Source organism: Acomys minous (assembly GCF_964271855.1).
Source record: "Acomys minous genome assembly, chromosome: 5".
NCBI classification, from domain to species: domain Eukaryota; kingdom Metazoa; phylum Chordata; class Mammalia; order Rodentia; family Muridae; genus Acomys; species Acomys minous.
Genome location: NC_140494.1, coordinates 129,537,443 through 129,550,627, shown reverse-complemented (window position 1 = coordinate 129,550,627; position 13,185 = coordinate 129,537,443). Strand labels below are relative to the sequence as shown.

Below are 13,185 nucleotides of genomic sequence, written 5' to 3'. Positions count from 1 at the left end.
AGCTGGTCTGTGATGACATGGGGTTGGGGGGGCTGGGAGCTGGTCTATGATGACACGGGGTTGGGGGGGCTGGGAGCTGGTCTATGATGACACGGGGTTGGGGGGGCTGGGAGCTGGTCTGTGATGACATGGGCGGGGGGGCTGGGAGCTGGTCTGTGATGACACGGGGTTGGGGGGCTGGGAGCTGGTCTGTGATGACACGGGGTTGGGGGGGGCTGGGAGCTGGTCTGTGATGACATGGGGTTGGGGGGCTGGGAGCTGGTCTGTGATGACATGGGGTTGGGGGGGCTGGGAGCTGGTCTGTGATGACACGGGGTTGGGGGGGGCTGGGAGCTGGTCTGTGATGACACGGGGTTGGGGGGGGCTGGGAGCTGGTCTATGATGACACGGGGTTGGGGGGGCTGGGAGCTGGTCTGTGATGACATGGGCGGGGGGGCTGGGAGCTGGTCTGTGATGACACGGGGTTGGGGGGGGCTGGGAGCTGGTCTGTGATGACATGGGGGTGGGGGGGCTGGGAGCTGGTCTATGATGACATAGGGTGGGGGGGCTGGGAGCTGGTCTGTGATGACATGGGGTTGAGGGGGCTGGGAGCTGGTCTGTGATGACATGGGGGTGGGGGGGCTGGGAGCTGGTCTGTGATGACATGGGGTTGGGGGGGCTGGGAGCTGGTCTGTGATGACATGGGGCCCGGGCGGGGGGGGGGCTGGTCTGTGATGACATGGGGTTGGGGGGCTGGGAGCTGGTCTGTGATGACATGGGGTTGGGGGGAGCTGGGAGCTGGTCTGTGATGACATGGGGTTGGGGGGGCTGGTCTGTGATGACATGGGGTTGGGGGGCTGGGAGCTGGTCTGTGATGACATGGGGTTGGGGGGCTGGGAGCTGGTCTGTGATGACATGGGGGTTGGGGGGGCTGGGAGCTGGTCTGTGATGACATGGGGTTGGGGGGGCTGGGAGCTGGTCTGTGATGACATGGGGTTGAGGGGGTTGGGAGCTGGTCTGTGATGACATGGGGTTGGGGGGGCTGGGAGCTGGTCTGTGATGACATGGGGTTGGGGGGAGCTGGGAGCTGGTCTGTGATGACATGGGGTTGGGGGGGCTGGGAGCTGGTCTGTGATGACATGGGGTTGGGGGGGCTGGGAGCTGGTCTGTGATGACATGGGGTTGGGGGGAGCTGGGAGCTGGTCTGTGATGACATGGGGTTGGGGGGGCTGGGAGCTGGTCTGTGATGACATGGGGTTGAGGGGGCTGGGAGCTGGTCTGTGATGACATGGGGTTGGGGGGGCTGGGAGCTGGTCTGTGATGACATGGGGTTGGGGGGAGCTGGGAGCTGGTCTGTGATGACATGGGGTTGGGGGGGGCTGGGAGCTGGTCTGTGATGACATGGGGTTGAGGGGGCTGGGAGCTGGTCTGTGATGACATGGGGTTGGGGGGCTGGGAGCTGGTCTGTGATGACATGGGGTTGGGGGGCTGGGAGCTGGTCTGTGATGACATGGGGTTGGGGGGGCTGGGAGCTGGTCTGTGATGACATGGGGTTGGGGGGCTGGGAGCTGGTCTGTGATGACATGGGGTTGGGGGGGCTGGGAGCTGGTCTGTGATGACATGGGGTTGGGGGGGTTGGGAGCTGGTCTGTGATGACATGGGGTTGGGGGGCTGGGAGCTGGTCTGTGATGACACGGGGTTGGGGAGGCTGGGAGCTGGTCTGTGATGACACGGGGTTGGGGGGGCTGGGAGCTGGTCTGTGATGACATGGGGTTGGGGGGGCTGGGAGCTGGTCTGTGATGACATGGGGGTGGGGGGGCTGGGAGCTGGTCTGTGATGACACGGGGTTGGGGGGGCTGGGAGCTGGTCTGTGATGACATGGGGTTGGGGGGGCTGGGAGCTGGTCTGTGATGACATGGGGTTGGGGGGCTGGGAGCTGGTCTGTGATGACACGGGGTTGGGGGGGCTGGGAGCTGGTCTGTGATGACACGGGGTTGGGGGGGCTGGGAGCTGGTCTGTGATGACATGGGCGGGGGGGCTGGGAGCTGGTCTGTGATGACATGGGGTTGGGGGGGCTGGGAGCTGGTCTGTGATGACATGGGGTTGAGGGGCTGGGAGCTGGTCTGTGATGACATGGGGTTGAGGGGCTGGGAGCTGGTCTGTGATGACATGGGGTTGAGGGGGCTGGGAGCTGGTCTATGATGACATGGGGTTGAGGGGCTGGGAGCTGGTCTGTGATGACATGGGGTTGAGGGGGCTGGGAGCTGGTCTATGATGACATGGGGTTGGGGGGCTGGGAGCTGGTCTGTGATGACATGGGGTTGGGGGGGCTGGGAGCTGGTCTGTGATGACATGGGGTTGGGGGGGCTGGGAACTGGTCTGTGATGACATGGGGTTGGGGGGCTGGGAGCTGGTCTGTGATGACATGGGGTTGGGGGGGCTGGGAGCTGGTCTGTGATGACATGGGGTTGGGGGGGCTGGGAACTGGTCTATGATGACATGGGGTTGGGGGGCTGGGAGCTGGTCTGTGATGACATGGGGTTGGGGGGGCTGGGAGCTGGTCTGTGATGACATGGGGTTGGGGGGGCTGGTCTGTGATGACATGGGGTTGGGGGGGCTGGGAGCTGGTCTGTGATGACATGGGGTTGGGGGGCTGGGAGCTGGTCTGTGATGACATGGGGTTGGGGGGGCTGGGAACTGGTCTATGATGACATGGGGTTGGGGGGCTGGGAGCTGGTCTGTGATGACATGGGGTTGGGGGGGCTGGGAACTGGTCTATGATGACATGGGGTTGGGGGGGCTGGGAGCTGGTCTGTGGTGACATGGGGTTGAGGGGCTGGGAGCTGGTCTGTGATGACATGGGGTTGGGGGGGCTGGGAGCTGGTCTGTGATGACATGGGCGGGGGGGCTGGGAGCTGGTCTGTGATGACATGGGGTGGGGGGGCTGGGAGCTGGTCTGTGATGACATGGGGTTGGGGGGGCTGGGAACTGGTCTGTGATGACATGGGGTTGGGGGGGCTGGGAGCTGGTCTGTGGTGACATGGGGTTGAGGGGCTGGGAGCTGGTCTGTGATGACATGGGGTTGGGGGGGCTGGGAGCTGGTCTGTGATGACATGGGCGGGGGGGCTGGGAGCTGGTCTGTGATGACATGGGGTGGGGGGGCTGGGAGCTGGTCTGTGATGACATGGGGTTGGGGGGGCTGGGAACTGGTCTATGATGACATGGGGTTGGGGGGCTGGGAGCTGGTCTGTGATGACATGGGGTTGGGGGCTGGGAGCTGGTCTGTGATGACATGGGGTGGGGGGGCTGGGAGCTGGTCTGTGATGACATGGGGTTGGGGGGGCTGGGAACTGGTCTGTGATGACATGGGTTTGGGGGGGCTGGGAGCTGGTCTATGATGACATGGGGTTGGGGGGGCTGGGAGCTGGTCTGTGATGACATGGGGTTGGGGGGGCTGGGAACTGGTCTATGATGACATGGGGTTGGGGGGCTGGGAGCTGGTCTGTGATGACATGGGGTGGGGGGGCTGGGAGCTGGTCTATGATGACATGGGGGTGGGGGGGCTGGGAGCTGGTCTGTGATGACATGGGGTGGGGGGGCTGGGAGCTGGTCTGTGATGACATGGGGTGGGGGGGCTGGGAGCTGGTCTGTGATGACATGGGGTTGGGGGGGCTGGGAACTGGTCTGTGATGACATGGGGTTGGGGGGGCTGGGAGCTGGTCTATGATGACATGGGGTTGGGGGGGCTGGGAGCTGGTCTGTGATGACATGGGGTTGGGGGGGCTGGGAACTGGTCTATGATGACATGGGGTTGGGGGGCTGGGAGCTGGTCTGTGATGACATGGGGTGGGGGGGCTGGGAGCTGGTCTGTGATGACATGGGGTGGGGGGGCTGGGAGCTGGTCTGTGATGACATGGGGGTGGGGGGGCTGGGAGCTGGTCTGTGATGACACGGGGGCCGGGCGGGGGGGGCTGGGAGCTGGTCTGTGATGACATGGGGTTGGGGGGCTGGGAGCTGGTCTGTGATGACATGGGGTTGGGGGGGCTGGGAGCTGGTCTGTGATGACATGGGGTTGGGGGGGCTGGGAGCTGGTCTGTGATGACATGGGGTTGGGGGGCTGGGAGCTGGTCTGTGATGACATGGGGTTGGGGGGGCTGGGAGCTGGTCTGTGATGACATGGGGTTGGGGGCTGGGAGCTGGTCTGTGATGACATGGGGTTGGGGGGGCTGGGAACTGGTCTGTGATGACATGGGGTTGGGGGGGCTGGGAGCTGGTCTATGATGACATGGGGTTGGGGGGGCTGGGAGCTGGTCTGTGATGACATGGGGTTGGGGGGGCTGGGAACTGGTCTATGATGACATGGGGTTGGGGGGCTGGGAGCTGGTCTGTGATGACATGGGGTGGGGGGGCTGGGAGCTGGTCTATGATGACATGGGGTTGGGGGGGCTGGGAGCTGGTCTGTGATGACATGGGGTTGGGGGGGCTGGGAACTGGTCTATGATGACATGGGGTTGGGGGGGGCTGGGAGCTGGTCTGTGATGACATGGGGTTGGGGGGCTGGGAGCTGGTCTGTGATGACATGGGGTGGGGGGGCTGGGAGCTGGTCTGTGATGACATGGGGGTGGGGGGGCTGGGAGCTGGTCTGTGATGACACGGGGGCCGGGCGGGGGGGGCTGGGAGCTGGTCTGTGATGACATGGGGTTGGGGGGGCTGGGAGCTGGTCTGTGATGACATGGGGTTGGGGGGCTGGGAGCTGGTCTGTGATGACACGGGGGCCGGGCGGGGGGGGGCTGGGAGCTGGTCTGTGATGACATGGGGTGGGGGGGCTGGGAGCACTGGCTGCTCTTCTGAGGACCCAGAACCCACACGGTGGTTCACAACCATCTAACCCCAGTTGCAGGGCATCAGAGCCCCTCTTCTGGCCTCTGTGGGCACCAGGCATACACACAATACACAGACATACATGCAGGCAAAACACCCATACACATTAAAAAAATAAAAACAAAAAAATCCAAAGCCGTACTGTGTGCCAGATAAAGTGGATAACACGCTTACAGCTCACTGCTCTGCATGAGTTCTATCAGGTCCATGAAAAGCACGTCCCGGTTCCTTTCGCAGAAGCCGTCCATGTCATAGGAGACCTGGCCGAGAATCGAAAGAAATCAAACTTTATCCTACATTTTTCTTTGGTTAAAAATAGCCTTATGTAGGTATGGCTAATCTCATCAGAAGGCAGACGTTTTTAGCTGTAGCCTTTGAGGCTTCACACTTTGTGCTGTCATACAAAGTGTGCTGTCAGACCTACACACCATGGTGGGTGACAAAGACCTGGCTCCCCATATGATCTGTGAGGGGGGGGACTACAGCCCTCAAGGACACATGTCCATTTGTCTATGGGTCCCCCATCTGCCCCAAAACCCATGCGCAGGGACCATGGTTGACACCAACCAACTGGGAGGAGAGATTTTTTTTTTTAATCTGTGGATTTCCACAGGACCAGGATGCACCCAAGAGCCATGACCCTAAGTTCCACGGTTGGGTACCCTGTAGGCACCAAGTTACCTATACACTTTGTAAGGGAAAACATCAAAGTGCACACTTTCTCCTGCTTCATAGTCCCAGTGCCCATGGAGAGTGAAGGAATGCAAGTCTGTGATTGCAACCGTCGAGAGAAGAAACTACTACCCTCAAGGAGATTGTGCTTTTGAAAATATGCAGCCCCGCAGACAGTATTTTTGTTTTAACCCTTCAAATTATTCTTTAAGGTCCCATTTGCTGGATGAATAAATAACATGGATCTCTGTTGGTTCACAGGAAGACAAATCCCACCCCTAAAGTCTCAGAAGCGGGGATGGATTCTGGCCTGCCGACCCACGGTCTTCGGGCCTTACCTTCCCAGCGTAGTGGTGGATGATGAAGCCTTGGTTCCAGCTGTTGAAATGCTCGTGGCTCCCGATCTGCATCTGGAGCTTCTGTAGCAGGGTCTGGTCGGCACCCTCGCCCACGGCATGCATGGTGGCACACACGTCATCCAGGATGCTCATAATTCCTGGAGGGTTCTAGTGGCACCGAGAAGGCAAAGCCCCTGGTCACTGACCCCTCCTCCAAGCACACGTCGCCTACGGGTTCGCCTAAGCCAGGAGACTGCGCCCGAGACCCAGATGCCCCTTCTCGGGAGACTGCACTTAACAATCCCGAAGGAGCTTTTATCACTCAGCCCTAAAGATGGAGGAAAGGCCATTTCCAAGAAGCTAGCTAGCCCCTTGGAGTGCTTTGCTTTTACGTTTGGGGTATATGTGTGTATACATGCTCCTGTGTGCGTGGGCACACGATTTTGTGGCTCCTCATTTGCTATGTCATACAGCCAAGAGCTGTCTTCTAGGACTCAGGAACAGCCTCCACTCGCAACTGCGCACACCCTTACTGATGGTGACAATGGAAGCCTGTTAATAAAAGCCTGTTATTCTAGCTTTTACACTACACATTCGCACATCAGTAACATCACTGCCAAAAATCCATGCAAGAGTCACTTCCTTGCCAGTTGTAAAGCCACGCCACAGGGCCCAGAGAACGGAGCTCACTGCAGGGCAGGCCAGCGAAGGGGGGGCCGCAGGTGGGTACTTACGACTTTGCTCTCTATGAGGTCACACACGATTTTATTATTGAAATACTCAATGGGCGTCCATCTTATTCCCTCCTGAACGTATTCTTCCTGGATAACAGAAGTTAGACACTTGCATAAACCACCATGAAAGTGAAAACTTGAATCCTTTTCACAAACACTAAGAGGCTGATAGGAAAGTAATATCTCATAACTTAATGGTCTTCACGCTTTGTTTGAACCATTAAAACGGATGCCATGCAACTGTTCGTTGTTGTTCGAGACAGTGTCTGAGATGTCCCAGGCTGGTCTTGAACCCATTATGTACCCAAGGATGACCTTGAACTCCTGATCCTCCTGAATCCATGTGGTGCTCTGAATGAGGGTGGCCCCCTTAGACTCGTTTATTTGAATACTTGGTCCTCGGTTGGCTGAACTGTTTGGGAAGGACTGGGAGGTGTGGCTTTGTGCGAGGTGTGTCGCCGGGGGAGGGCTTTGAGGTTTCAAAAGACTCTTTCGATCTCCAGTGTGTTCTCTGCCGTTCATGCCACCATCCCTTTACTCTGCCATCATGGACTCTAAACCTCTGAAGTCATAAGCACAATTAGACACTTGTTTTTTTTTTTTGTTGTTGTTGTTGTTTTGTTTTTTTTGGTTTTTGGTCTTTTGAGACAGGGTCTCTCTGTGTAGCCTTGACTGTCCTGGAGTCACTTTGTAGACCAGGCTGGCCTCGAACTCATAGCAATCTGCCTGCCTCTGCTCCTGAGTGCTGGGATTAAAGGCATGCGTCACCACACCTGGCAGCACTTTCTTTTATAAGTTGCTTTGGTCATGCATGGTGTTTTATCACAGGGAAGGAAAAAAAAAAAAAAAAGAAGAGGCAAGGTCAGATCTTTCTAGGACTCTGCATGGGACGGCAGTTTGGGGATTCCATTTCCATCTGTCTTGTTTATTCACTCTCCTGTCAGTGGCTTCAGTTGATGTCCACATGGGACTTTCAGGAAGATGTACAACGAGCCGCTTACATACACCACATGTCCCAGCTGCGTTACACACAGCACAGCCTTAGCTCTTCTAACTTTATCTTTCAATAGCAACCTTGCCATATTCTGGTTCTTCAAGATGTAAAGCCAGGTGTCTGGAGAGATGGTTCAGAGGTAAAAAATGCTGGATGCTCTTGCAGAAGATCCAGGTTCAATTCCCAGCACTCATGCTACCTCACAAACATCGGCAAGTTTAGTTCTTGAAGATCTGATGCCCTCTTCTGGCTGTCATGATTACCAAGGATGCATGTGGTACACAGACATACATGCAGGCAAAACACCCATACACATAAAATTAAAAAAAATTTTTTTGGGGGGGTTTTCGAGACAGGGTTTCTCTGTGTTAGCCTTGGCTGTCCTGGACTCATTTTGTAGACCAGGCTGGCCTCAAACTCACAGCGATCCACCTGCCTCTGCCTCCCAAGTACAGGGATTAAAGGTGTGTGCCACCACCCCCAGCTCATAAAATAAAAATTTAAAAGAGGATACAAGGTTAGCTAATTGCTAAGTTATTTCAAACAAATCGTATATGTTGGATTCAACAGAATACACATGGAATTTCTACAGCTACTGTTACTCTCTGAGTTTCTCCATCAAAAACTTTCTTTGTAGCCAGGCAGGTCTCAAACTTAATAAGCCTCCAAAAGTACCTATGTAAGCCAGAGCTGGCCTATTTTCCTCCATCTCAGTTGTTGTCACCCCCTCCTTTGGCCACCTTACTCCAGCCGCTCTTCAGGGTTGGCAGGAGCCAAATGGCCCCTTAGACAGCATTTGAAATGTACAGTTTCTCCGCAAACTGCACGCACACCAGAACCTCAGGAGTCAAGGTTTAGAAACAAGGTCTTTGTAGATAATAATTAGTTAAGGATCTCGTGGATTAAATCACTCTTGGCAAATAGGGCATATAGGGCAAGGCCTAAACCCAAAGGCTTGTGTCTTAGTGGGAGAGGGGAGAGGGGGGCTAGAGCGGGGAGCAACAGAAGGTAGGGTGGAGAGCAGAGCCAACAGGATGGAGGCAGAGAAGGAATCCTAAGGTTTTTAGGAGTCTCCCTCCGGCTTTCAGAAGAACTGCAAGGCTGGACTTTAGACTCTTGGCACCAGACCGTAAAAGAAGAAATTTCTGCTACCTCGAATCTCCAGTTTTGATTTTATGATGGTGACTCTGCAAATCTGAAACAGAATGCCCCTGGGAGTCTCAGCAAACCTGCACTGTGCTTTTAGAATAAAGTTTAAGCAAGAAATAACTCAAGGAAGAATTCAAATGTCAGTGTTGCTAAAAATACGAATACTTTAAGGGGAAGATTGGGGTGTTTCCCAGACAGTGGGGCTCGGAGCGAGGGCTCCCATTTCACCTTGGTCAGTGGGGCAGAGAGGAGCAGGAACAGCTCACTGTCAGCCCACCCTCCCGCTTCACTGCTTCACTTGCTGACAGAGAAAGAAACGCACAGCCGGTGGTATTTGCGTTTCAAAGACTGAAATACTGCAAAGGCATATGGCTTTCCTGCTGACTTTAGTAGGTACATTTCCTAATACAAGACAGAAACCCAAATCGATCACCAAAAGAGAAATCTATATTTTTGAAGCAAATAAGACAGAGAACAGGAGGAAGGATGGGGGGGGGGGGATGCAGGGGGAGGAGACAGGGAGGGGAGGATGTAGGGGGGGAAGGATGTGGGGGAGGGGGGGATGGGGGGAAGGATGTGGGGGGGAGGGGAGAATGGGGGGGCAGCACTGCTTACCTGTTCTGCCTTTAGTGTCAGCTCAATAAAAATCTGCTGTAATTTCTCATTAACGAAATTGATGCAGAACTGTTCAAAGCCATTTTTCTGAGGGAGAAGGAAAAAGAAAGAAAGAAGGTCCTTTCCTGTAATCATGTCACAAAATCATTTAAAGAGTCACTTCTTGGTGATGTGTTGAAGTGTCAGTGTGAAAGCTGTTTCAGAAACCCCGGCTACGTCACTAGAGGAAACATGGTTTATATTTAGGAGAAACTAATTTGGTAAGGTACATGAAGAACCCACAAAGGCAAAGATGAGCTGGAGCCTGGAGCTTCTTCACTGTCTAGAGTTATTTCTTGTAGGACAGAGGAAACAGCACCTTCCCCTCCAAGCTCTGATGGTTCATTCACACGGCCTCAACTAGAATATTGTTTCCTCTTCTGTCCTTTCTTCCTTCCTATTTATTACTTTTGGGTTTATGTGGTGTGTGTGTGTGTGTGTGTGTGTGTGTGTGTGTGTGTGCGCGCGCGCGCGCGCGCGTGCGCATGTGCATGCACATGTGTTGTGTGTGCATATGTGTGCATGTGTGCATACATGTGTTGTGTGTGTGCGTGTTGTGTGTGTGCCACACATGCCCACAGAGGACAGAGAGGGCATCAGATCCCCTGGAGCTGGAGTGACAGCGGTTGTAGGGAGCTAAACCCAGGCCCTCTAGCAGCAAGGGATGTTAACCACTGAGCCATCTCTTTGGCTCCCTTTCTTTCTTTCTGTTTGTACTTCTTGCTTTCTCGCCTCTCCCCTTTGTGTGTGTGTGTGCGCATGTGCACGCGCATGTTCATAAGTCTGTATGCAGAAACCCTCACTGTGAGTACAGACATGAGAGAGGGATATGGGGTGTCACTCCTGCCTTACTCTATTATAACAACATGGCCTACTAAACCTGAGGCTGGTGGCCGGGAAGCCCTATTGAGCCTCTGCCTCCCACAGCACCGGGATTACAGGTGTGTGCAGCCGTTTTTACCCGCAGGCTGAGGATCTGAACTCAAGCCCTCATGCCTGCACGGCCGGCACTCAGCCGCCGAGCCATTTCCTCTGCCTGCCTTACCTGAAATATTTCGAAGCCGTAGATGTCCAGGACCCCGATGTTGTACTCCTCCTGCTCCTTCTCCATGGCTTTGTTGATGGACTAGGAGAAAACACAGCGCAGACAGCTCCTCTCATTGCTATTGCACAGACACGGGGGCAGGGCAGGGAGCAGTGCACAGCAACCACACCGACCCCTGGACACAGCACAGCTTCCAGACAGGGAGGGGGCTTAGGATTTTAAAAGGTCTCGGGGTGCCCGGTGGTGGTGGCACCTGTCTTTAATCCCAGCACTTGGGAGGCCGAGGCAGGCCGATCTCTGAGTTTGAGGACTATTTGGTCTACAGAGTGAGTTCGAGGACAGCCAGGGCGACACAGAGAGACCCTGTCTCAAAAAAAAAGCCAAACCAACCCAACCAACTAAAAAAAAGGTCTCAGGAAGATCTGAACAACCGTAGTGCATGGTGGGGGATGGGGGGAATGAGGGAGGTTGTGGGGTGGTGTCTGTACAGATGGTAGAGCTACACTCCTTAAGCAGCCATCTCAGGTGACACAAGCAAGGCTCTGCCCTGAGCGAGGCTCTGCTCTTGCAAAACCTGCAACTCCCAGTCACATGTCCCGGACTCAGCTGCCGCTGAACCTGACCGAACACAACACGCAACAGATGCTGAAGATAAAGCAGTCCCAGTTCCCAGCAACACACGTGCAGAGGATGAACAGGCTTCAAACAGGCCACAGATGACATCCGTCATTAGTAGTATGTACGGGCACGCCTGCACGTTCATGTGTGTGTGCGCACACATGCATATAGTTGCGTGGAGGACAGCTGTTTGTGTCAGATGTCACCTTCAGCTGTTCTCTCCTTTATTGTCATATTTTTTGGGGCGTGCACCCAGGTGAAAGCCAAAAGACTGAGGTACCCTCTTTCACTGTTCTCTACTTTAGTAGGTGCTGCAGATGTTTCTCAGTGAGCCTGAAGCCCGGTGTTTCCGCTACAATGGCTGCTCAGTGAGATCCTGGCATCTGCCTGACTCTGTTCCCCCAACCTTGGGGGTTACAGGCACGAGCAGCCATGCCTAGATTTTGTAGGGGCAGTGGAGGTTTGAACCTAGGTCTTTTCGCTTTTACACCAAGTGCCATCTCCTCAGCCCCTACACTTTACTTTTTGAGGCAGAGAACTCAGGTCATCAGGCTTGGTGGAACGTGCCTTTACTGGTCTGAGCCATCTTGCTAGCCCCTTTTAACTCAAGAGGGAGCAGGGTCCCCAATAGGGCTGAGTCCTGCTCATCATGGCTCTCACAGAGGTGGTCTGACCATCACACACAATTAATTAAAAATGAAACTTAAAAGTTGTAAGTATATTCTCATATAAACATGTATATGATTATGCTGCATCCAAAAGCACCAGTTAATTTAACATCCGACATCAAGCTGGGGTTGTGGCCCTGCGGCAGGATGCTTGCCCAACATGTATGAAGAAGCCCTTGGGTTCATGATCCCTGGCGATGCATAAACTAGGCCTGGTAATACAGGCCTATATTAACACTTAGGAGGCAGAAGCAGGAAGATCAAAAGTTAAAGGTTAGCCTCAGGTATAGATCAAGTTTGTGGCTAGCCTGGACTATGTAAGACACTATCTCAAAGGAAAAAAAATCCCAATTAATCAACCAATCAAACAAACCCCGCTTTCAACAGATGGATATCCAAAACCTTTGATCTTTGCCCCTTTGAAAGGCACAGCCCAATTCCCATATCATGCGGACTACTCTTGGTGGCTTGCTCAGAACAGATCGAGTGTGTCAAAGTGACAATAATTAAGTCCAAGATCAGGAACATAAGAAACTCATGGCCTGCCACTCACACGCCCTGTCTTAGATAACTGCCTCAGGAAAACCAGCTGCCAACTGTGAGGACATCCGGCTGCCCCGAGAAGAGGTCCACGAAGCTCCGAACAGAGACCTCCATCCAACAGTACACAGAGACTTCCATTTAACACCATGTCCCCAGCCCCAGGCCAGCCTGGAGAACTGCTCACCATCAGTATTGCAACCTCAACCGTGCTTGAGTCAGAACTGATCATCAGCTGAGCTGACCCTGAATATCTGTGCCACAGAAATGCCAGGGAAGACGAATGCTTATCACATCATGTTTGGAGTCACTCACCACAAATTAACCATGTTATTACCAAATGCAACATTCCTAAGCCTTTGCGCTCAGAAGCCAAGGATGGCCCTGGACCACAGGCTTCCTCTACCCCAGTCCTGGCTTTTACTGAGTATCTTGCTGTTACTGTGCTGGTGACTATCTAGGAGTGGGATTCAGGATTCAGCAGGAGAGAGAGAGAGACAGAGAGACAGAGAGAGACAGAGACAGACACCCAGAGACAGAGAGACAGACAGACAGAGAGACAGAAAGACAGAGGGCGGGGGAGGATATACAGGGCAGCGAGCGACATGGTAATGATGTAAAGGAATGAGGCGAACATGAGAGCAAACTCTTAAGTCATGTTATGCCTTATATCTAAACCTTGAAACTTTGCCCACACCCACCCGTGTTTACTTACATCCACCAAGAAATCAAAGACCCGTGCGTGCAGGGCCTTGGCGAGCGCGTCCCTGGTGTAGCAGGCCTGCTCCACGTTGAGGGTCACGTGGATGGACTCCGACTTTCCTCCCCACTTACTGTCCATCTGCCGGCTCGTCAGCTTCTCTTTTAGCCGGTCTTGGTTTATACCCAGCAGATACGCAGGGAAAGCCAAAAC

The 13,185-nt window shown here is 54.5% G+C and overlaps 1 protein-coding gene across 1 annotated transcript in view; it reads right to left on the bottom strand.

The window, feature by feature from the left end:
* MYO1E (myosin IE) overlaps nucleotides 1-13,185 on the bottom strand; it is a 212,945-nt gene that overhangs the window by 61,539 nt on the left and 138,221 nt on the right. Inside the window, exons 10-15 of the mRNA XM_084782718.1 lie at nucleotides 12,988-13,184; nucleotides 10,447-10,527; nucleotides 9,363-9,449; nucleotides 6,605-6,691; nucleotides 5,871-6,038; nucleotides 5,035-5,120 (exon numbers count right to left, since the gene is read on the bottom strand). Coding sequence (XP_084638844.1) covers nucleotides 5,035-5,120; nucleotides 5,871-6,038; nucleotides 6,605-6,691; nucleotides 9,363-9,449; nucleotides 10,447-10,527; nucleotides 12,988-13,184 — 706 coding nt within the window. The remainder of the gene's footprint in view (nucleotides 1-5,034; nucleotides 5,121-5,870; nucleotides 6,039-6,604; nucleotides 6,692-9,362; nucleotides 9,450-10,446; nucleotides 10,528-12,987; nucleotide 13,185) is intronic.